Here is a 24,481-nt window from a genome sequence, read left to right on the forward strand (position 1 = left end):
TGTGACTCCTCCTGAAGGCAATTTTAATTGCAGGGCACAAGAAAATTTGACCTGCTGGGACTGTTGTTACTGTGAGAACAAAACCTTCCCCTGACATGCCCTGAGCCATAGCAGGTGAGGCCAGGTAAGGCCAAGACAGGCTGGAGAAGTGGATACCCGGGAATCTCACGAGGTTTAACAAGACCAAGGTGCTGCACCTGAGTCAGAGCAACTCCCATATCACCACGGGATGGGGGATGAACAGATCGAGAGCAGCTCTGCCCAGGAGGACTTGGGGGTGCTGCTGGGTGAGAGGCTGGACATGCTCCGGCCACGGGCACTCACAGCCCAGAAAGCCAAACATGTCCTGCATGGGCTGCATCCAAAGGACAAGGGAGGGGATTCTGCCCCTGTGCTCTGCAAGATCCCACCTGGAAGTACATCCAGCTCTGGGGCCCCTGGCACAGGAAGGACATGGACCTGTTGGAGTGAATCCAGAGGAGGCCAACAAGATGATGACAGGGATGGAGCACCTCTCCCACGAGGAAAGGCTGGGAGAATTGGGTTTGTTCAGCCTGGGAAAGAGAAGGCTTTGAGGTGACCTAATTGTGGTCTTCTAGTACCTGGAAGGGAACTCACAGTAAAGATGGGGAAAGGTTATTTACAACAGAATGTAGTGACAGGAGGAGGGGGAACGGGTTCAAATCAAAAGAGAAGGTTTAGGTTAGATATTACAGAAAAAAATCCTTTACCCTGAGTGTGGTAAGCCACTGGCACAGGCTCCCCAGAGAAGCTGAGGATGCCCCATCCCTTGGAGGTGTTCACGGCCAGGCTGGATGGGGCACTGATAAACCCGGTCTAGTGGAAGCCGTCCCTGCTCACGGCAGCAGGGCTGAAGAGAACGAACTTTACCGCCGCGGCAGCCCAGACCATGCTGCGGCTCCGTGAGGGGAGGTCGCTGCTCCCGCAGAGGGCGGAGCGGGGCCGGGCCGGCACCGCCCCCGCCGCCGGCAGGGCCGGCTCTCCAAGATGGCGTGGGCACCGCCTCCGTCGGCGGCCAAGCTGTACAGGCCGAACCGCTTCGTCTCGCTGCCCGCCGAGCTCGACCCCGCCACCTACGACACATCGCCGGAGAAGCTCCGCGCCGAGGCCGAGCGCCTGGCGATCCGCTCCCGCCTCAAGCGGCAGTACCTGCTGCAGCTCAACGACCCCGGCGCGCCCGCCGTCATCGTGAGTGGGGACCGAGGGGGCCGAGGGGGCAGCGCGGGGCTCGCCCGCCTCACCCGGCGGCGTCCCGGAGCGGGGCCCGCGCCTGCGGCCGTGCTTGGGGCCGGGGCTGGGGCTGGGGCGGCGGGGCGCTGCCCGCCCTCCCCGTGACCTTGGTGCCCTTCCCGGTGTGCCTTGGTGCCATTCCCGGTGTGCCTTGGCCGCAGTCCCCGGGTGCGGGGCTCACTGCAGGGCCCCGCGGGCCTCACCGCTGTTGTCTTTGCACCCCAGGAAAACCCCGCCTTGGCCCGCTGGGCCTACGCGAAGTCGCAGAACGTCTACCCTACTTTCCGTCCGACACTCACGACGTCCTTTCTAGGAGCTGTTTATGGGTTAGGCCCCCTCCTGTTCTGGATCTTTGTGTTAAAAGCTGACAGGGTAAGTCGGCCGGGAACGCTGAGCGTCAGCGAACACCACAAACACCAGCTTGTAAAATGTAGATCTGGTTGGTGTCTCAGTTTGTGGGATCCTCATGCGCCTAAGAATGATTAATACCATTGATGTAGTGAGGGGAGGAAGGCTGTAGCCAGCCTGCTGTCTCAAACCCTGTTACTGGTTGCAGCGTCTTTTTCTGAGAGCCCTTTATTTTACCCTTGGGGGCATGGCCAGACACAGTCTGCCTGATCAGGCTGTTTTGCAATCACAAAGTTTTCTGTAGCACTGAGTGAAAATTAATCCTAAGTTACTCTTATTTTCAGCAGTTGACGTGCATTAACTATGCTTTTTGAACTCAAAATACAAAGGAAGCTTATGGATGGCAGACCTAACAATATCTCTGTGCAGTTGCTTGACCATTTCTCTAATTTAGTGAAGCAAATGGGGAGCAGTAATTATACCAATTGCAGTGTCTGATCTCAGCTGGACACTAATAATTTGGAAGCTTTATCTTGCTTGCATTCTAACCCCTAAACTATGCGTGTCAGAATCTAAGGAATGGTAGATCATTATGAAAAAACTCAGCTATATACATACATAAAAAATGCTAATAGGTAGACAGTGGCTGTTTTTAGTAGAGAATTTGTGGCTGTTGTAAACCACTTTTATTTCCCTCTTTTGCACAGAAGTAGCGTTTTAGATCAAATCATAAACCACGAAGCACTAACATAAATTAACAGAATATTTGTAGGAAATGTTGTTTGCTAGAGTGAATTGAAAATTCAGGTTGTAGGAAACATGCTGAACATCTTGATATAAATGTTCTTGAGACTTCAATATCTCTGCAGTATTTTGCCATGCTGAAGTTTTTAATTAGTATCCAGGATAATTCACTTTCCTTTATTGTGGTTCCTTTAGTGATGTTTGGGGATTCTTCTTGTTTTCCTGGTAGTGCATAAGGCACGGTAGTCACAGTCTTTTCTCTGAGGAATGTTTGCTGTATGTCTGGGAAAGCAAGAGGTAAATTACCAGGTTTTAAGTAAATCTTCTGGTTTTATCCAGCAGAAGGAATCTGATCATTATCTACAGTGCCTGTGTACTGTAATGGTACCTGTCAGAAAGGTCCATAACTGCAGAGTGAGGTACAAATGGGTAGGAAGAGAGCACAGGTGCTTGTAGGCAAGTTTTTAAGAACTTTCTCCATAATTAGATCTCTCAGCTGGGTTATTCAGCCAGAAGGAGGAAATAGAAACTAAGGTACAAATGATGAGACACAACTAGTTTGGTGAAAAACGCCTTACAGGAATTGGTCTCTGCTGGCCTGTGAGAGTGCCTGGACGTGAGGTCAGTCTGAGCAGGTCTTCAGCAGGTGAAGCTAAGTGCCTTGCTATCTTTTACTTTTAAACAGCTTGTGCTCAAAGAATCATTTAGAAAACACCCTTAAAATCCTATATGGTGAAATACTAGAACTGCTGCTCTGTTATCCCAGGCTGATTGAAAGACCTTCTCTAGCAGGAAGATGATAAATGTTCTCTTTCTTCCACAGGATCGTAAAAAGAAGCGTATCGAGGAAGGTAAATACAAGCGATCGCCGTTCAGTGTATTCTTCTAAGGCCCTGGAACTGCAGTGATGTTCTTGGGATATAAATAAAATAAGATGCATTATGTGATGACATTTCTCTGTCACAAAAATAAATCTTAATTGCTTGTTGGTTGTCTTGCATCTTTAAAAATCCTGGGAAGTGCAAAACTGTAGGATCTTTGTATCCGAACCAGATGGATAGAGAGAGGGTGTCTGGAACTCAGCCACTCTACTTTTGGTGTACATACCGAGGATCTTTTTAAACCATGGAAGTTGCTGTTGTCCAGGAAGGTTGAAGTTTAAAATTACTAGCATGCTAAAATGCTAAGCAAGACCAAAGCAGTTTCCTAAAGGAACTACTGCTTGCCTTCCAGATGTTTCTTCTTGGTGTCACCTTGGCTCTGTGGTTTGCCCTAGCTGGATAATAGGCAAGTTGTATGATACATTTTTAAGAACTTAGGAGTCTGCCTGACTGCTCTCAATAAATTGAGGTAATTTTTCTTTTCCCGGATGAACTACCAGCCTAAACTGTGTGTTTGTTTACTGTAATAAACTTTTATTTTTTACTAGTAAGAGATTTGGAAATAGTGGGCTCAATGTTGTCATGCTGTATGTAACCAGAATTTCCAGTTCTGTGGTTCCTGTGAATGAGAGACCAGAACTACAAGATTAGGAGTTTTACTTTGACACTGACTATCTTGTAGTACGGGAGAATTCATCCCTGTAAGCGGGCTATGTTCCAAAAAAAAAAAATCCACCACCAAGCATAACTGAATCTTATGCCTGCAATGATGCCTTTTCTGTTTAATCTTATAAGAACACAAGTTCTTTCTGCCCAGATCAACTGGTATAGAGGACTCTGGAATTGTTACTGCCAGTGTACTGAGGTATGAGTGCAAAGAAAAGATTTTTGATGCATACTTGAATTTTTACATGGCCAGTAGGTGCCATCATGATCCAAACAACCCTCATTCTTCAGAGGTTATGGAACTGGTTTCTTCCCAGACACTGAGGTTCACACCAGAAGCTCAGTCTGATACAAAAGTTGAAAACTTCCCTTTGCCTGCTGGGAAAGCAGCCAGTGTGAAGTCAGCAAAAACAGGTCTACTGCATCCTTTCTTTTCCTGCATGATGAAGATGTAAATGTGGGCCATTTGCAGTCAGTCTCCAGCAGAGTGAATTGATGAGCTTTTTCACATAATCACTAAGTGGCTGAGGTTGGAAGGGATCTCTGGAGGTCATCTGGGTCTTGCCCTCTGCTCGAGTAGGGCTGTCTAAAGTGGGTTGTCCAGGACCATGTATTTACAGGTAGCTTTTGAGTATCTCTAGACATGAAGACTCCATAACTTTCCTGAGCAACCTGTGCCCATGCTCAGTCACCCTCACAATAAAATCACTCTCACTGTGTGGGTTCTTTTTGATGGTGGGTTTGTTGCTTGGGGGATTTTTTTTTTGTTTGCGTGGGGTTTTGTTGTTTGTTTGGGGTTTTTTTTTTGTTTGTTTGGTTGGTTGGTTTGATTTTGGTTTGGTTTTTGTTTTTTAAATTAATTTTTTAAAGCGTTTCCTATTGCAGCTCTTCTTGGGTGGGCCATGAAACATTCAGGCTGCATGGAGCTTGGCACTAATGCTGTCCAGAAACTGGACTAGTCAGTGCTAGGTTTTGCAATCCCATATGTGCTCCCAGCAACCCTTTTGCATCAGTTTCTGCAGCTTGTTCTGCTAGTTTAACTAAAGCAAACCCGTATTATTCTCTGCAGAATAGCTCCTAAAAGACTGTCACAAATGATATTACAAGATAGAGCTGTGGACCAGTGCAAAGAGGCATCAGTGCATGGAGAGAGTGGTATTTAGGGAAAGAAATAATTGCTTGTCTGAGCATGCTAAATTAGCTATTCTTGCTGCCACAAACTAATTTGATCTCCCAGGACCCATTTCCTCAGCTAATTGGAACTTGAGTTGCCACACATGTAAATTCTCCCTTGCAGCTGTATTTGTTTCAGGCCAGCTGAGCAAATGCTTCGGGATGGGTTGTGGATGAGCACAGTGCCTCTGGTCTTTTAGGGCAGCGTTGGATTGATGCTTGTGGCACCTGCCACAGCCCTTTCCTTTCCAGCCCTGAGTCTCTGATGCTATATCCCTGCAGATTAGGGCATGGTGCTTGGGGAAAGGCTGCCCTACTTTTCTCTCTTGTTATTTCCAGAACTCTCCAAGCTGTTTTCTTCCTAGGAATGAGCATGCTATGCTGCTGGAGGTGGGGTTGATGTTTGGGGCAGTGGTGCTGGGTGCAGTGAGGAAGGAAAGAGGTTTCCCTTCAGATATCTAGGGTGGTGGTAGGAAAGTGAATGTGCCTTGTGGAATTTTACCCTTGGCTGATGTGTTACCACCCATATATGCTTTGGTCATGTGTCTGTACGAGAGAAATTCAAGCCTGAGGTCACTGGATGATAATTTTGGTTCCAAACAGAAAACATGCTCTTCCCCTCTGCCTGTGAAACATTTAGACCTCATTTATCCCTGGATCAGTCTGATTAAATCAGCTTCTCTGGCAAATTGATTCTCCCAAATGTCCTTTTCTGAATTGGCTATTTTAGAGTAAACGTCTCCGTGTAGATTTTATAATACTTTGCTCAAAGCTGATGCCTTTTTTTTCCCCAAGGACCTGTGCAGATCCAAAACTGATGATGGATGTAACTGACTGATAACTGTGTGTCACAGGTCTGCATTTTCTTCTCTTTGGGAAAATTTGCTTCTCTGGGGAAGTAAGAAACTTAGATCTGGTGGCACATGGTTTAGAAACTTCCACGTGGGTATGTGCTAAAGTACAGGCCTGAAGTGTGGGGTGCCTGGGCTGTGCTCCTGGTTCCCTACTTGGGAACTTTGCTTGCTCCCTCCACCTTGTGGAATTCACCAGCTGGGGATGAGGCTTGCGTACTCCACTCAATGTTGAGGTCCCCCATGGTGTCTGCAGTTGAATTTTTTTCCAGGTACCTTCCCCAGGACAAATGCTTGGACTGGCCAGAGAAGCCCTTTCACATTTGCTATGCTGCAGATTAGCACAGAGCTAGGGAGAGAATTTGTCAAGTGTTGACAAACAAGTCAATATTGCAGGATGGCCAGAGTGTGGAATAGAAACTTTCCCTCACCTAGCAGTGAAGTGCTTTGGATTTTCCCACCTTTTTTCATTGGTGGTCTACTTTCCTGACAACCAAGTCTTTCCTTGGCAGCCCTCCATGATGAACAGGTTAAGTGGCTTGCTCTGATGGTGGGCTTAGGCCTGGTAGAGCCTTCAGCTCTGTTTATAAAGCTCTTCCCATACAGACAGCATACAATGCTTTGTCAGTCCCTAGCTTCTCCCTGGGAGAGATACACTGGGGTGTATTTTCAGGAGGCCCTGTGAATGGGAGCTAGCTAGCACCTCATGTCCACACAAGGTGCAGCTTTCACACCAGGTCCATGTGGTGAGAGCCACACAAGTATTTCAGCTTCAACATGTCACCAGGAAAGCTTTAATTGGATACTTGAAAGATAAGAATAATGATGGGTTCTACTGCATTTCCCAGGTTACTTAGGGATGATCATTTTCGTGGCTCAGTAGCTGGTGGAAGTGCCAGTCTGTGCTGGAGCATTCTGCACTGCCCGAGTTGACTGTGCCATCACATGCAGGTATGCTGGATTTCCCTGCCTTCACTCATGTTGCATGCAGAAAGCACTTCCCTTTACTTGCATTTAGGGTTGAAATGGCTTTTCAGAGGTTCCCAGCACTTGTAGTAGTTTTTGTCTAGGCGATTTGAGGTCTGGAGGCCCCATTTTGTGACAGCAAGACTGAGGGATGATTCAAACATGAAGGCCTATTGGGAAGAGGAAAGTAGGTTAGGGTAAAAGGGAACCCAGGCAAGGTGTCTTCTCTATCACAAACAGAATTTGTATACATGGTGCAGTATTTCCAGGCTCTCTCTTCAGCCTGACCAGCTCGGGGAGAATGCTCTTCAGATCTGGCAATGCAATGCTGGAATTAGTCAGGTCTCAGGAGTGACTTTGGACTCCCTGCCTGCCTAGAAAAGCCAGGTTGTTCCAAACACTAGTTCAAGGTCTGTTGCTGATCATCATTAGATTTTAAGGGGTAGAGACAAGAGGACAGTCAGGGTGTTTGCTTCTTTGCCCATAGGCTAAGACAAAAATGAAATTCCCAACTTCCTGCTCAGGCAGCAGTTTATGTGGGCAGATGATCAAAGCTGGCTGGCATTGGATGTCTCCAGGGGAGCTCCTGGGAGCTGAGCAGTGCTCACTGATAAGGGAGCTGAATGCTGCAGCAGTTGGGTTCAAGTACTTTTCCAACTTGCCAGCAAGAAGTGACAGAACTAGGCTTTAGTTTAAAAGTGGGCACTCTGCCATGCTCTACCCCAACTCTTCCGAGCTCCCTTGGCTCCTTACCATGGTCCCGTCTGCGACCCGCTCCGGCTCCAGCTTGGCTTTGCTCGCCTTCTCGAAGCAGTCAGCATCTGGCCCGTGAGGGGTCATCATGCTGTGCAAGCTGCCACCTCCCGGCTGGAAACCTTCCTCCTTTGCTTCATAGTGGCCTTTGATGAGCCCCATGAACTCGCTCATACAGTTCCCTGCAGGAGGCAAAGAGAAGAGGCTGCAGAGAAGGGTGCTTGGGAGGGATCACAGACAGGCTGTGGGCTCCTTGAAACCCATGAGCTAAGCTGGGCCAAGCACAGGGTGGAGTGGAAGTTTCTAGACAGGGTATCACGCTAGGGGACATCAGGCAATGCTTGTAAGGTTGTACAGGACTTTACTACCTGATTGAGAAACAGAGCTCCCTGATTAAGGACGTTCATTAGAAATCACCTTAACGAAAGGGGTTCCATCAATCCCTAAATGATGTTGATAGACCTGTGCTTTTCCTGCATCTCAAGCTGTGTTAGTAATACACCTGCATACGGACTGCATGGTGTAAACTGATTTTACAGACTTGGATTAGGGACTGTGAAGCATTGGAAAGGAAGTTCTGTATAATCATTCCTGTGTTACAGACACAATATACCTGATCAACAGCCTTATGAGAGAGCTTGCTCTGCTGTCCCAGGTTATAAGCAGGAAATTATTTTGATACTCTTCTACCACCTCTAGTGCAGTCAGCCACTTCACTACCTTATGCTTTTAATTCATGCATTATCTGCCTACTTCTCTACAGCCACTGTATTCTCAAAGATAAGAAGCCAAATTCTGTCCTTCCCTGAGGAAAAATACTTTCAGTAGACACTCTGAAACCACTTGAGTAACATACCACTAAGTTAGGCAAGGATAGTTGTATCTAATCATTCAGTACTTACTGAGTTATGCTCCCTGTAAGGAAAGTACTTTAAAACCTGTCATCGAAGCTTTCAGCTTTCCTACAGCTGATGTGACTAAACAATATGGCAACTTTCTGCTCAGCAGGTAGTTTTTGTAAAACCTGGACATGCTTCCCTAGCTATTTTATATATAGCCCTTTTAAACCACTAATTCAGTCTTTGTTAAGTACAATCCAGGCTCTGAAATGTTTAACAGCAAAACTAATTTAGCTCAAAGTGGGGTTGGCCTATATATGTATACAAACTTTCATTAATTTTCATTCCAGGTTGTCAGTGTCTCATGTAGGACTGGATTGTTACAAGATTTTCATTGAACCCGCTCATGTACTGCACTTGGCACATTTAAATTGCAGTACAGACCCTGAGAGTTGATAGCCAATTTGTCTGCAACAGGAATTTTAATATCTCTTAGGAAGACTGGGCAGGTAAGTAGGAAACCAGCCTGGAACTTAGGAGATGAGCAGAATCTAGTCTCTTTTTCGCTTGTGAATTTCATATATGAACCCAAACAACTTAGGTGTGCCTTCCTTCCCTGTTAATTAGTGTTGTCTACAAGCAGGATATGGTGAAGTTAAAAATCTCTTATTGGCCAGTAGGTATTAAGGACCCACTATAATGAGAATCACATAAGCACTCTCTCAGAGAGAAGTAATATATGCCCATGGTATAAAAAGTATACCAGATATTTTTAGTCTAAGTTCAAAAGTACTTAGGAGTAATTAACAGCCTCTAAGGATGTAAATGTAGCCAGGAGAAGTCAGTATTTACAAGCTGTACGGCCCCCTTTGTATGTGAAATTGTTATGGTGTCTAAGAGTAATATTTTTGAAACACCATTGCTGTACTTGGAGCAAAGTTAATGAAGTATGAAAACCATAACTCTTCAGTGCATCAAAATTCTCTGAACACAGGCTTTCAACTGCACCAGAGGAGAGGAGGCAACAAAGGATTTCTGGCATGCAAAATAAGCCTCTGGTGAAATACTTGGAGAGAAGGGAGTTCAGCAGAACTGAACTTGTTGGAATCAGTATGGAACTTCTACCCCTGAGTTGCTCAGTCCTGTGATACCTCTTAATGCAACAACATTCTCGTCACAGCACTAATTGCAGGAGTTAACGTGTGCAGTTGATAATAGTTGATAGATAGTTGACAGTCACAATGTCTGCCTTACTCACTCAAGCTCTTCCCCTCCATGGCTGGGGTAGAGCAGACAACCAACCTGCTCAGCATGAATTTAGTGTTCCAGCTTATGGCTGAGGTGCTGTGGTCAAGTGAGGAGCTATGGCAGCCGCAGCTGTCCTCATGGGTGCTCTTAGATCATCACAACGTGGACAAGAGAAGGAGAGCTCTTTCTGTCTTTTAGCACAGAAGAAGCAAGGTTGAACAACTTCATATTTGTTATGGCTCACAATGCGTCCGTGTAAAATTAGCACAGCTCTGCTGATGAGCAGCAACTTCATTGTAGTTAACCAGCAGTGTGTCTCACCTCCTAGGGTCTAGAAAAGAGTCTTGGCACTATCCCAGCCAGCCAGGAGATGTGTTTTCCTGTCACCCTCATTATTGCAAATGAAAGCAGAATGACAGGGCAGGACTTTGCCTGTGGGATTTACTCAGATGACTGCAGAGCTGCCTGCTATGTTTGCAGTGCCACTAATTCTGCTGGCCTCCAAGGTGCTTGGAAATAATTTAAGTGGCAGAAGGAACTGGCTGTTAAACTGTGGTTAGTAAGTGTGCAGAACTTCTCTCAGCACTTCAAAGTGACCACAGCATGGTCACTTGATATCTTCTGGGATGGAGCCTGTTAGCTGTTGATGTAAGGGGTGCAGGATGGCCAAGCTTTCTCTCTCAATCTCACAGAGCAGGATGTCTCATCCTCTTCCTGGGAGGGCAGTCCCATGTTGGGAACTAGATTTCTAGCATCCATTCAATGCCACATGTTGCCATGCTCTGCCAAGACAAAGCCAAAAAACTGCCAAAAAGAAACCAGGTCTGCAGATGGCAACCAAATCCAAAAAACATCAGCCAACTCCCTGCCTGAGAAGCCAGTTCCTTATCACTGGCTTCTTAAATGTGAGCAATACCTCCATCACTGTGCAGGTGGCAAAGAAGGGCTGTGGAGAGCCAATTCCCTCCTTTGCTGTAACTCTGATCTCACCATACAAGTGCCAGCTCTACACCCCTCTGGGCTTCTCACCGCTTGTAATATGATATTTCCCTTTCTCCTGTTCTTTATATATGTACTCTAATGAGATATTAAGTGATTCATGGCTGGGTGATAGGACAATATCTGACTCATTTGTACAATGCCAAGTTCAATATGCACCCGGGCTCTCTGGGAGCCCCTTGAGTACAGACACATCCATCTATGCAGAAGCAATGAGCCCATCACCTCTAAACTTTCATGAGATGCTTTAAATAGGAACATCTTTGGATTTGTCCCTTTTCCAGGGGGGACTGACTGACTCCAAGAAGCTGACTAACTAAGCCAAGGACAACAAACCAGACTGCAGCTCCCCTGCACATGCTCTCAAACAAATGGAGACTTGTTTCTTTCCTGCAGTCCCGGACTCAAGCGCAGCCCGGGAAGCGCGGACGTACGGTGGTAGTAGGGAGGGCGGAAGGTGTTGTTGGCTACCCCCCATCGCGGGGGGAATATGACAAAGTCAGCGAGCGCCACTCCAGCACGGGTGGTCTTGGCTGTCAGGACAGTGAAGATGGAAGGATCCTGGAAAAAAGTAAAGCAAAAAAGCATGAAATGGAGCAGGGCTCAGAGCTGTCTGCCCAGGGCACCAAGGTGGTAAAGCTGACTGATACAGCCTCTCCCTTGCCTAAACACTTCTGTCACCCACACCTGATGGTGTGGATGAGATGTGGGACCCTGGGGAACAGCACTCAATTCCATGCTGTACAGGGAGGACAAGAAATAGGTCTGGATGGTTCTTCCTTTGAGCAGCTTCGACAATCCTTCCCATCCTGGCCCTTGTAGCTGGCAGCATAAATGAGGAGGGTGGATGACCCTGCAAGATGAGGTACTGCAATTCCAGGAGCAATCTCCAACACTCCTACCACAAAACTACACTTTTTCCCTAGCCATTTACAGAGGACAGGAACATCCTGCTAGAGGCATTTACCCTCATGGCCCTGTTAGTTTACAAATGGAGAAGAAATTGCAGAGAAATAGTGGCTTGTTGAAATCTCTAGTCCAGTAAAATGATTTTCTGGGCTTTGATCCCAAACCTGTCCTTCTCCTGGCAGATTTTTCTGGAGTTTTAAACAATACTTTCTGTTGGTTTTCTCACTAGAAATGCTCCAGTCTCCCTTGCACACCCACTTGCATTGCTGTGGGCATCTCTCCCACTGGACTGGTTTCCTTTTCAGATGAGTTGCTTACATTAGTTTTGGCCTTAGTTATTTTCCATAAAATCTAGAAATTATTACAATAAAAGCTGCCAGCTCTTCAAAATGAAATTCAGTGCTGGACTCAGAGGAACCAGAGGAAGGAGCCTGTCCAATAGCAAGAAATAAATCAAGGCAAAAATTTGAAGCAACAGTGTTTTTGCTGAGTTGCACGGTGTATGTTGGCATCAGTATTCACTCCTCCTCCAGGGCACAGAAATTCTATGCTAAGCTGCACAGAGCTGTTTAAGAAGCTGATCAACCTCCAGTTATGTGTTTGTACCACAAAAGAGGACGTCTTCTCCTATGAAACCTTGGTTTGGACCCAGGGAAAGTGGCACTAAAGATTTCACACTGTTTCTTAGAGTGCAACATATTTTCTAAGACACTTAGAGCCCCTGGAGCTCAGGGTGGACTTGGGTGGTACAGTGGCCACAAAATTTTTCTTTGCCTTGCTCAGTTCCAGAACTTACCGCGTGGTCAAAAGCAACAGCATTAATGACCATGAATTTTTCCAGGTGGTATTTGTATGGCGTGTAGTTCCCATGCCAAGCTACAACATTGTAGGGGGAGTAATCCTAGCAAAGCAAAGAGACAGAGGATTACCACATACAGCCTTCCAACATGCTGCACATGTGCTGCATGCTGCTCTTTCCCAAGTGAAAAGTGGGTTTAGTACTGGTTAGAGGTACACTGGCAGCTCTTTAAGCACAGCCCAGTGTTGTGAAAACGAGGTTTTCCTCAGCATTTATGCTTGGTGAGCCTCTGGGGTTTGGTCTCTAAGAACCTTTGAGTGCTCAGGCAGTGTTTGGACAAGGCCAGCTGCAACACCAGCTCTCTGGTAAGGAAATTCTGGATTTTCACAGTAGCACCAGTTCTTCATTTCTACGTTGTCACTATAAACATATGGAGGCTAAGACCACTGTTGAGTTTTTGGACAACAAAGTCTTCACAAACACTTTTTTCCCAGATGGAGGATCCTCAGCTGGGAAAATGAATGACCCAAGAAGACAAGGACTCAGTTCTGCTCCACATAAGTAAGCAGGACTTTGTGAAATGACATCTGTGCTACTGAGCTGCATATCCCAGGCCATGCACTGGCAGTCACTGCACTTCAGTGTTACCTGTTCTCCCAGGGCATCCTCACCTGCTGGGCTGCAAACAGCTTGCCCTGGTACTTGCTGATCACTGTGTAGCCCCCTGGCACTTGGCGGTCCTCGTACCACGCCACGGGCACCAAGAAGTCACGTGGGTTGGCCAGGCCATTGGCTCCTGGGAAAAAAGGAGAGGTGACAGAGCTCTTTGGGCAATCTGCCAGGGAAGTGAGAGGCTGGCGCAATCTCCTGGCTTTGTGGGTGCCCTTCTGTGTTATGAATGACCCAACTGCTTCCTGGCCACCATGAAACCTGAAATAGTCATGTACTTCTCGTGCTCCTATGAGTAGGTGATTGTAATTCATCCTAGCATTCAAGTCCGTGCTCCCTTTGTGACTAAGAGAGGTCCCACCAGTTGCCTTCGGAACAAGATTAGTACGTCATCCTCAATTAAAGGCATGTAACAACCAGGAATTAAGTGAAAAATGGAGGATGAATTGCTCTCTGTTCCTGGACATCCTGCTGACAGGATGCTTAGCCATGCAGAAGTTACAAGGCATGTCACGGGGGGGCCAAATACATTTCTGAATGCTAACAAAGAGAGCAATAAAATAGTGATACCTACAGACTCGGGGCATACTGAGGGGTTGCTTAATGCAAAGAGTGCATTTTCAAAGTGCAAAGCACCATATGGGTGCTGGAGCATTCTTCTCCTCGTTAGTATTATTGTTACAAAGTGGTTTTGAATTTCTTGGATAAAAATGCAGACATTACTACCTGCTGCTAAGGTTTAACAGTCACTGCTTTTCTCCAGCTATCACTTTTTTCAAGTGAAAGGTGAAGTTAAAATAAAGCAAGACTGAAATACAAAGGATCTTGGTCTCTGAGGGGAAGGTGGGTAGATGGTGAGAAGAGGAGCTCTTGTAATTACCACCTCCTGAAAAGGTTTACAGGCAAGTGCAGTCTTTTTCTTTTCTCCAGAAAGTAAGCCTTATAATAGATTCCTGCCTTCTGTAGACAAAAAAAAAAACAAACTAAAAAACCACCAAACCAAAATGCTAAAGAAAGTCTAACTGTGTCTGAAAAACTAGCTAACGGGAAAACTTATTGCAAACAGGCTGGGCAACCATATCAATAATCAAGTGAGCAGGCACAGGGTATGATAAGTGGGGGATGGCAGAAAGCTGCAGCTGGCTAAAAGGCAAGCTGTTGAAAAATCACTGTAAGCTCCATGTGGAAAATTATGTGCCCAGAATGTCACACAGAAGAGATGCTCAAGGGGGGTTTCCACTAAACAGCTGCAGATTGGGTTGGTTCTCCAGTGAAAGGAGGACCGGGTTCACTTCCACCATATCTGTGAGATACAAATGCCCCTGAAGGCAGATGTGTCACACCAAGCTTGTTACTGAATGACAATACCAGTTAATTTCCTTGAAGCATGGCCAGTCCTCCAGATCACGCAGAGAGCTAAAAACATCTAGTGGGGAAAAAAGCCCCAGTCCAACCTAAAACAAAACAACCAACCCCAAAACACCACTCTGAAAGTGGAGAACTGTTGGCACTGGTTTTGTAGTTATTTTAGCTGTTACAAGAGGAGTTTCACTTCCCTTCCCTGGGACAATCTTAGTAGAAGCAACCAGGAGGTGTTTTTCTCAGCAAGATAAATTTGGAGGCAAGTACCCAAGGGATGAGGAAGGTGACATAACCTGAGCTGAGCACTGCCAGAAAGCTGACTGGGTAATCATGATGTGGGCAGCAGGCCTTCAGATGCTGTGTCCCCTCACAATATCTTTGTCACGACAGCAAAAGGCTGTGCCTTCGTGATCTGTGACTCTGCACAGAGCAGGAGGCATCTGGCACAGAGGATCTGTGATTTCTGAGAGCTAGACCTGCACTCAGTGAAAGCACATCCTCCCCAGCAGCACCACACGGAGATGTGAATGTCTCGCTGATCCAAGCCCTCCAGTGCTGCTCATTTTATTGGTTTCTAATTCTCCAGAGGAAGCAGTTTCTGACACTAAAGCACTCTAGAGCTCCAAGGTTCCTCTGTTAACTGAAGCAGGGGGGAAAACACCACTTGTTTAAATCTAAAATGGGCCTTCAGGAATATCTCATTTTCAGTTGCCTCTGAAATCTGCCCTTCCTTTTACCAGGAAAATTCTCTCCTATCACTCCAGTTTATGCTGTATCTGTAAGTACAAGGCATCAGTGGTGATGGCCTCTTGGGTTTCTTTTGGTAGGAACAGCTTCAGAGACAGCAGATGGGGACACGCTGACCAGAACTGAAAAGAAAACAATAGAAAAGAGGGTGGGAGATAAATGGGCCCCTCAGTGACAGGGGAATCTCTGGACAACTAGTCTGTCACATTTTTTTTTGCTCTTCTGAGGAATAACAGTGCTGGAACGAAAAGCTTCTTTGTAAAGGAGATGTGCATGGGAGGATGTGATGGATTTGGGCTTGTAATTCATGCCTGTCCCTATGAAATTCACTGTAGGTGTAACAGGAGATTATTACCAATGGGTCCCAAGTCAGGCAGCTCGAAGTGTGCCCCATACACCTCCAGGATGTAGCCTCTGGTCTCTCCAAACACCTCCACACTGAAACGCATTCCTTGCTGGAAAAGAAAGAAAGATACTAGGATCCTCCCAGGACTTTGCTGACAAACCATGAGCAGCTGAGTGCAGGAGTTGGCTTGCTCCAACATCTGGCTCTGAGCCACAGGCAAGGTGCATTCAGCCCTTACCTGGATGACACAGATTTCATTGGGCTCCACTAGCATCTTCCCAAACTCAGTTGTGATGAGCAGTTTTCCTTGCTGGGGCACTGTGGAAACAAAATACAGACAGAGGAGCTGAAGTAGCGTTGTGACTGCCACCTTCTCTCCCTGTCAGAGCACCCAGGCTCCACGGAAAAGCAATGGGCCCTTTTTGGCACAGCTACACAGTGAGTCTGGGCTCCCATGCAGACTCCTGCAACAGAGAGCCCCGGGGTGAAGCTTCCTCACCAGCTCCATCCTCCCCATGTCACAGAAGGTACTTGTATGAGCCAAAATTTCGTGGCCCCTTGGTGTAAAGTTTGCACCACAGTCCAGATAAATGGGATTTGATACATTTGGGGTTCATACCTCTCTGTCTCACAATCTTCATATGAAACAGTGCATGTACCCATCTTTGTCAGGACTGTGGCAGTGTGAGATGTCTGGGAATAACTGCTTCCTGAGGGTAGAAGCAATACTCTTGCTAACATCTGCATTGTTTTCCCTGACTGTTCTGGCACAGGAGAGCTCACATTTTGACTTGAAAAACTAGTAGATTTACAAAACCTGCCCTGGCACTTCTACTTCACAGTAGTGAGGGAGGTGAGTGAGAACAATTTAATAGCTATTTGATGGAACAAATGTTCCTGTTGGTGTCCCGAAGGCATTCCTGTTCCTTAGTCAAGAAAGATACAAGCAAATATCTGCCTTCTGATACCACTCAGAATATTTTTCAGCATGTGTGGACTTTATGTGTCAACCTCCACACTCACTGTGGCAGTCTGGTTGCCTGAGGCTGGCACAGCATGGGAGCTAAGCTGCCGTGCCAAATAATATTGGGCTAAAGCAACAAAGGCATCTAACTGTAAGCTGCTCTGAAATCCTGAGGTTTATGATTTCCAGAAAACCTCTGCCTGTGGCGTGTCTAATACCAGTCTGGAGAGCACTGGGAAATGATCCCTGAGCACCATGGTCAGGGTGGAAGCTGGGTCACTGCTCAAAGAGTTGAGGTCTGGCACAGGAGCAGTGCAACTCGCCGAGCTGGTGCCAGAACACCAAATCTGCATGGCATGGGGGTGAAGCCAACCCTCTCCTCCAAATCTTGGCTGTAGAGCCCCAGGCTCTGGCAGAACAAAGAGGGAGGCAGGTGGTAGCCCAGGCAGAACCACCTGGAGGAAAAAAGAAGCCAAAGCATCAACTCACCAATCAGGAAGTCGCCATCGGAATTATAAAGGCATCTAAAGAAAAAGGGGAACAGTAAGGTTAAGGTGCTACAAGCCCCATGCATTTGTGCACATCACAGCCACAGCTGGAGAGTTTTGAGCTGGGAGACTGACATGGCAGATTTTCACAAATTCACAGAATATTCTGACTTGGAAGGGACCCACAAGAATCAAGTCCAACTCTTAAGTAAATGTCCCAGCCTGGAAGCAGGATGTTCTCTGACCTCTGCCAGGTCCCTGCCTTTGTACTCATGGGCACATCAGCTATTGTAAGCTGGGGAGTGGGGCTGATTTCCCCCCTGGGCCACTGCAGGGAGCAGCAATGGCTGCTGCATGTGTGTTGAATTCTGAGGAGTAGCTAGAGGACCTAAATCCAAGACATCTCCTCTTGCTGCACCCCCATGTCCAGCTGCCCACTTCTCTTGGTGGTTCCTCAGGCACTCCTCCAGTGTTTGACCACAGAGCACAACCCACTGTGGACACAGAGAACACGTTTGCCTGTGCACACAGGAACACAGGACACAGAGGGATGCTGGGAGCTGGACTCCAGTTGGTGGCAAACAGACAGCCTGGAGCAGCCTGAGGCACCAGCACAGCAGGCACTGACCTGTCAGTCATGGAGGTGTTGCAGACAAAAATATGGACAGCGATGCCATTGCGTCCTCTGGGCTCACCAGCTCCACACAAGGTGTGCAGTCCCTGCAGGCAAACCCAAAGCACCAGGAGTGAGCAGAAGGCAGGGCAGCAGGGGCAGCCCTCTTTCCTCCCCTCACCCCACCCTCTTGCTGGGTCTCACCTCCTCTCTCATTTCCCACACTGCTACTAGCCTTCCTCTGTGTGGTCCTTTGTCAAATATATTGGATTCTTTTTAATATAATAAAGGTTTCTTAAAATCCATGTAAGCTAGTGTTTTCCAGCCAAGGGTCTGGGGAAAACTGAGGGTTGGGGCTTTTTTATTTCTTTAAGAGTTCCTTGAAAGTCAATGAAGAAAATCAAGCCCACTGCCAGTTGCTTGGGGTGTGCAATCCTCTCCCCTCCCACAGATGCTCAGCATGCCCCTCCCATAGATGCTCTGCAAGCCCAGTGGTTTCAAAACTGCCAATATTACCCCAGTTCTGAGCATCTTGTGTGCCCTGCCACCCCCTGAGGGGAAACAGAGATGGAGAATGCCCAGATGCTCTGGTTCCCCAACTTACGCTCACAAAGTCCATCTTATTCTGAGGGGCTTTTGGAATCTCAAAAGGTTTCCACCGCAGCTACATTGCAGCAAACAAAAAACAAGGAGATGGCAGTGATCAGAACACAAATGGTGGTAATTCAAAAGAAAGTAGACCCCTGTCCTCCCCCTGCTTCTCCTTGCTGAGCTGTCTCTTTCCTCTCTTTTCTCTTTCCTTATTGCCTTGATCATCTGGTTTACAAGTGGTTTTTTTTTTTTAATTTAAAAAAATTATTTTGGGGGGGATTTAAAATTTTTTAATCATAATTTTGTAAAATAATTGGCAGGTCTGTGTAGTGCCAAGGTCAAAAAAATCCTATTTAAAATCTGCCTCTATTAATAACAACATTTTTGAGAGCAAAGAAATTCAGATAAGCAGCTTTCTGCAGTCCAATTGTTATGGTCCTGTGCTCCATGCTAAATGATTCAGTCCTTCTGTGACCCAAACATGACATTTTTGTTTGCTCCACCTCATTTTCCCCCCATCCAAAGCAGAAATAGCTCTGCCTGCATGAGCAGGAGCCATGAGCAGCACTAATTTCTTCTTGCAAAGCCTATCAAGGTCCTCAGGCAGAAGGTGCCAGAGGAGTCCAAAATATTTGTTGGATTTGAATCCACCTGCATCCTCTCACAAGAAGTTCCACAGTTTATGTTTGTCTGGAGCTTTTTTGTTTGTTTGGTTGGTTGGTTTGGTTTTGTTTGTTTGTTTACTGTGACATTTGTTATTGGTATTTGTTTTTTCCCTGCCTCTCAATCATAGCTTCTCTTTGTCATCTCTGTTCCAGTCTGGAGAGCTTTCTTCTGTTTCAGCATTTCTCGCTCAGATGCTACCCCATATTTTTTCATCACATTTGACTCCTTTTCAGTTTTGTCATCTTTTATAATTCTGCCATTGTCCTTGGGTAATTTTAAAGTGTCATCTTCCCCACTGACTTCAATGGGCTTTGCATGAGGTGCCTCCATATGGCCATCTTTTTAGATGCATGAGGACTGCTGAAGCTCCTTAAGTACCTGGGTGAAACACAAAGCATCTCAGGCAAGAGTAGGTGTTGTCCAGCAAACTGAACCTTGTCTCTAACCTTGCTTCAGAGAGGATAATATGGAAAGCAGGAAGGTGGCTCCCACTTACTGCCAAGAAATAACTCTTCTGGGTTTGGGGGTTGCCACTGAAAGTGGCAAGAGAGGAAGTAGGCAGGAGCTTTGCTGCTGTTTCCTTAGACAAAAAAAGTACTACATGGAAATGGTTTCACATGCTTGAGAGCTGGGCATCTTGGAATTACTGTAATGATAAATAATCATAAAGGTAGATGTGGGGTGCAAAGGACATCAAGGATGGATGAGGTGATAACAGAAGTCATTGGAGCTTTATCTGGGAAGGAGCACCAAAGGCATATACATATGAGCCTGTCACTGCTCCCTGGTCAATGGCTGGAAAACATATTCCACCAGATCCAGGAAATTATTTAGACAAATGGTGAGGCTGCCGGGAGGCTGGAAATTAGCTAATCATGATGCATCAAAGGGCAAAACCTGAGAGAAGTGAAAACCAATGACCATGAGATGATGGTGAGAGGAGAATGGCAACAGATTAGCAAAACCAAACGTTCTGGGGCTGGCAGGGAGGAAATCATGATTAAAGACAATGGCAAGGCTGTAACAGAGGAAGACAAATGCCATCTCTCTGTGTGACTCTCCAGAATGAAGCTAGATTTCCCATGAGGGCTGCAGAGAAATGGGCTGGCAGCCAGCAGCCTCTCCAAAAGCACAGGGAAGGACAGGATGGATGCCAGAGACACTCAGCTGCTTTGCTGGCTGAGCTGGGGCATGAGAATTTGATGGGGGACACTGAAGGAGAAGAGAGAGCAGATTAAAAAGTGGCCAGGAGGAGCCCCAGGGGAGATACCAGGTAGCACAGATCTAACCCTGTGGCACTGTAGCCGTGCTGGGAAGCAGCACAAGGATCTGTCAAGATGTGAAACAACAAGCTTTGAGGGCTGTCCTTCCTTGGGTGACTGTGGTGAGGAGCAATGAACAGGTGGCAGACAAGACCCTGCTTTTGAATTGGTCAGACCCCCAGGAACCTGTGGCTCCTTCAGACTTCTTGCAACGCAGTGCCTTTGCACTTCTGGTTAGTTTGACATTTGACTGTCCTTTGTGGGAATCTATAAAATCAGAAAGTTTGGGGAAAGCTGCAAAAGGCAGGCCTCAGAGACAGCAGAACTGTGATTAGAGTTAAGCAGTAGCCATAAAATAAGTCAGCAGAAAAATAATGTAAAAAGTAGAAAAGTAAGGACAAATGGAACAATGGTCTGTGTATTAATGCTTGTCTAGAAAAACTCTTTAAGCTGCAAAAAAGTATATCTAGCAAGATATTAGGAAGTTCTAAGCTTAAGAATGGAGCTCTGTGCATTGTGTTTTAAGGCTTACAAGCAGGTATTGTATTAAAAAAAAGCAAGCATTGTTTTAACCGAAAGTACATGTGCTTATAGCAATTGGATGGAACTACTGTCAATATGCTTTTGCTTTGTGTGATTGGTCAAAAAACTTATAAAGCAAGTTGTAACATTAAGTTCTTGATCTGCTGCCTGGGATGTGAGCTGCTGGCATCTTCCCATTGCCATAACCATGTAATGAGACTGATGCTGAAAAATAAAATGGCTCGAGGCACGTTCCTAGCAGTCCCGTCCCGTTCGTGATTTGTACACAGCCCCTGGCCGGCGATATCCTCCTGGCAGGACCAGAGCTCCTTCCAGCATGGTTACCTGGTTGGGGTCAGGCTCAATTTCATCCCAGTCGTGTGTCAAGTGGCCCTCCTCAAGAGGTTTGAAGGGTTTGTGGCAGACTGAAGGTAGGATTCGATACAGCCAGCTACAAACAAGGAAAACACCTGGATTAGCCTGGGGAAGAGGTTGAACCCTCTGGGTAGCTCCTAGAATAACATTTACATGAGTGGCAACTGGAGCAAAAGGTTTATTAAATATCAAATTAGTAATATTAAAATTACATAGCAAACAACAGCTCACAGCCAGAGGTTTCCAGAGAGATGGTTTTTATTATGGGCTCTAAATACAAACATGTCCTGCTTTATACAGGTAAATGTCTATACGTGTATTTGCATGTAATTGCTTATGTCTACATTCACACATATGAATATGAAAAAATAAAGATACAGCTTTTTCTGTTGCTGAAATACAGCAATATCACAGCTGGAAAAAGAAGCTTGTTTAAACACAGCTATAAAACAGCTCAGACAAGACAGGGGTGAGCAGTGTCCAATGGAAAGAACAGAGGAGCCCTCTGGAGATAGCCTGTATCTGAATTTGGATGAATTACAAAAGTAGCATCCTTTGCTTGGTATGCCATGCCCATGCAGCAAAGCCCAGAGTTTGGAGCCTCCTACAGCCCAGCTTCCTGCTGCTGTAGGAGGCTCCCCGTGCCTCTGTCACTGCCTGGGACCATCGCTCTCCTTCCTTGCTGCCTGCTGTGGCTGTGGGCCCTGCCAGCACTGCCACTCTGGCATCCACACACCCTGCATGCTGCAGCCAAGCCCAAAGCTGGGCTTTCAGTCAGGTGAGAGAGCAGAGGTGATCAGAAAAGCCTCAGCTAGGCAGGGCAGCCAATGCTTGTGATGTGTTAACATTGGTGGTTGCAGTTTGGGCAAGTCGGGGAGGGGAGGAGGGAGCTCTCCCTTGAGAGCTTGAAAAATTCCATCAAGGACAACTTCGTGCAGCAAACAATGATTCATCCCTTTCCCACGCACACTGAGAGCTGGCACCAGCCTGGAGAGCAGAGGCATCTCAGATGATGCATTTGCCTTTCATTTGAACAAGCAGCAAAAGGGACAGAAGAGCCACAGTGGGAGAAGCAAAAAGAGAAACCCATCTTCTGCAATCTGGTTATGGCTGGAGCATGACAACCAGGACAGAGCTCTGGGAATCTTGCTGCTGGCTGGAACAAGCTGTTCCCAGCACTGCTGAGGTGTTTAAGATCATGCTGGGTGCCTGGCACTTTTCTGAGGCCCTGGACAGCCCCAAAATAGGAACAGACTGAGCTAGCAGCTCACTGGCCCCAACCACTGTGCAGAGCATCCCTTAGGAGGAAGGAATCTTTCTCAGAGGCTTGGCTTTGACACTGTGCAACATCAATTGCTTACCAGTGCCAGGGCCAGGGTGATCTTTCCATAGAAGCAGCAGGGCTGAAACCCTGAGGTTGTTTCACACAGCACACATAACCCATTCAGGACTCTGTGGTTCCTGTGAACATCCCCCTCCTTCCTCATCTCCCTCAGAAAACCACTTTGTTTCCCACCCCAATCACTCCTTTTCTCAGCATTTTTTTAACCCACTTGCCCCACCAAAGCCTTTTCTCTCCCTCACCTGTGGTCTCCTGTCCTTGGCCCTTTCCCATTGCACAGCAGGGCTTGTTTTACCTTTCTAGGCTTACAGAAAGCACTGGTGGCATCAAGGCAGCCTCTCCACCACTCCCCGAGTGCCACATCCCCCCCAGAGCCAGGGGTCACGGTACCTTCTCCTGTTGGTGGGCCGGGGACAGGTGAAGGCAGAGCCCGAGAGCTGTTCCGCGTACAGGCCGTAGGGGCACACCTGGGGGTTGTTCTGCAGGGGAGGAGAAGGAAAAGAAGGAGTGAGAAGCAGTGGCATGGAACTTGGCTCTGAAGCCTCCGGCAGAGCACTGACCTGGGCACCCAGCACCCTGATGCTGTAGGGTGCTGTGCTCTCCTGAGGCTGTGCTTCAGCTCCAGTACTTGTGTGTTCTTGCTCCTCTGAGGCACCAGCCAGACCCCAAACACCATTGCACAGAATCACACAGAATCACAGAATAATGAGGTTGGAAGAGACCTCTAAGATCATCAAGTCCAACCTATGCCCTAACACCTCAACTCGGAATCCAGACTATAGCACCAAGTGCCATGTCCAGCCTTTTTTTAAACACATCCAGAGATGGTGATTCTACCACTTCCCTGGGAAGAGCATTCTAGTACTTTATTATTATTTTGGTGAGAGATTTTTTCCTACTATCCAACCTATACCTTCCCACATGCCACAAAAGTGCCCTAGGGAATCAGCACAGCCACTGGGGCAGCAATAGAGTAAGCTGCAAGGGGCAGTGCTGCACAAGGTCAGAAACAGGATTATCAGGGAAAAGGAAATAATTCACAGTGAACACAGACTGAAAAGCACACTGGTATTGAGCACAAACTTTTCTCAGACCAAGTGTTCAGAGGGTTACCCCAGAGCATCCTGTCTGGCTGCCTTTCCAAAAGGTAAATTAAGACACAGAAGCTGAATACACTGAATTCCCCCTTCTCCTGCCCTCTGCCTATGGAACTGGTGCCCAGAGCAGGTGTTTTGGTGTCATACTGCTTCCTCCTGACAGTGCTGCTTGCTGCCCAAAAGCATCAGTGACCTGCAGGGTTTCTGCGCAGTGAGAGCCCTCCTTTGGAGTACAAAGGGGGCATTTCCCCCTTTGCAGAGCTGTGGGCACAACTAGCACAGGTTTTAGCAACCCTTATGAGTTCATAACTGGAGGACAGAGTCCTCCTTTTCAGAGAACAGAAACGAAGCATTTTGATCTAAGTAGGCCACCATCTATTTGTTTGAGATCAGCAAGAAGCAAAGACATCTGAGAGCTGCATGAAACACCCCAGTGGGACAGCCATACAGAGCTGCATGAAACACCCCAGTGGGACAGTCATACACCATTTGCTATCCCATCTCCCTCCTGCAAGGGATGGCATCCTGTATCCTGCTGCTGAGCAGACCAGCCATCCATACAGCACCAAACCCTGCCCTGAGAGGCGGGCGGAGGGGAGAGCTAAAGCTGTCTGAGTTCGTGTAGCTTCCAACCTTCCACTTCCATCTTGTCAATATGGGTGTGCAGTGAAGCAGGAGGATCAATAACCCTGGGATTTTTTATCTTAGCCAGCATTACTGCAGATGCCAGTCTTATAAATACTGCAGCGGAGAAAGGATCCACTCCTGGGACTGAAAATCTTTTTTGTCTAACTTGTTTTCAGATTTTTCTATTAACTCTTTTGATACAGAGTCCACACTCTGTCCGGATGAGAGCACCTCAGACAGGAGCTGGAGGAGTCTGCTCTGGAAAATGAAAATGGTGCTGCTGTGGAAATCCTCAAAGAGCACATCCACACAACCCAGTGCCTTTTTAGACCAGCAGCCGCTATTATTGATCTTCCAGTTTTAAGTTTCTCCATCTTACATTT

At 46.9% G+C, this 24,481-nt stretch overlaps 2 protein-coding genes and 1 long non-coding RNA gene across 4 annotated transcripts in view; 1 reads left to right on the top strand and 2 right to left on the bottom strand.

Annotated features, from left to right (window-relative positions):
- LOC135294695 (uncharacterized) overlaps positions 1 to 847 on the bottom strand; it is a 43,995-nt gene extending 43,148 nt beyond the window's left edge. The window contains exons 1-2 of the long non-coding RNA XR_010356776.1: positions 732 to 847; positions 411 to 602 (exon numbers count right to left, since the gene is read on the bottom strand). This is a non-coding gene — a long non-coding RNA (uncharacterized LOC135294695). The remainder of the gene's footprint in view (positions 1 to 410; positions 603 to 731) is intronic.
- A 113-nt stretch (positions 848 to 960) lies between these two features.
- On the top strand, positions 961 to 3,331 carry NDUFB4 (NADH:ubiquinone oxidoreductase subunit B4). The gene is made up of 3 exons (XM_064410289.1): positions 961 to 1,209; positions 1,477 to 1,623; positions 3,167 to 3,331. Exons 1-3 carry the CDS (start codon positions 1,009 to 1,011, stop codon positions 3,230 to 3,232), a joined length of 414 nt encoding a protein of 137 aa, XP_064266359.1. The 5' UTR covers positions 961 to 1,008; the 3' UTR covers positions 3,233 to 3,331.
- A 118-nt stretch (positions 3,332 to 3,449) lies between these two features.
- HGD (homogentisate 1,2-dioxygenase) overlaps positions 3,450 to 24,481 on the bottom strand; it is a 30,689-nt gene continuing 9,657 nt past the window's right edge. For both annotated transcript variants that reach the window (XM_064410286.1, XM_064410285.1), the window contains 12 exons: positions 22,765 to 22,853; positions 21,003 to 21,108; positions 18,221 to 18,280; positions 17,632 to 17,723; positions 17,005 to 17,039; positions 15,790 to 15,869; positions 15,561 to 15,660; positions 13,099 to 13,223; positions 12,425 to 12,529; positions 11,154 to 11,280; positions 7,634 to 7,815; positions 3,450 to 7,050 (listed from right to left, as the gene is read on the bottom strand). In XM_064410286.1, coding sequence (XP_064266356.1) covers positions 6,919 to 7,050; positions 7,634 to 7,815; positions 11,154 to 11,280; positions 12,425 to 12,529; positions 13,099 to 13,223; positions 15,561 to 15,660; positions 15,790 to 15,869; positions 17,005 to 17,039; positions 17,632 to 17,723; positions 18,221 to 18,280; positions 21,003 to 21,108; positions 22,765 to 22,853 — 1,233 coding nt within the window. In that variant the 3' untranslated portion in view covers positions 3,450 to 6,918. The remainder of the gene's footprint in view (positions 7,051 to 7,633; positions 7,816 to 11,153; positions 11,281 to 12,424; positions 12,530 to 13,098; positions 13,224 to 15,560; positions 15,661 to 15,789; positions 15,870 to 17,004; positions 17,040 to 17,631; positions 17,724 to 18,220; positions 18,281 to 21,002; positions 21,109 to 22,764; positions 22,854 to 24,481) is intronic.

Source organism: Passer domesticus, chromosome 2 (assembly GCF_036417665.1).
Source record: "Passer domesticus isolate bPasDom1 chromosome 2, bPasDom1.hap1, whole genome shotgun sequence".
Classification (NCBI taxonomy): domain Eukaryota; kingdom Metazoa; phylum Chordata; class Aves; order Passeriformes; family Passeridae; genus Passer; species Passer domesticus.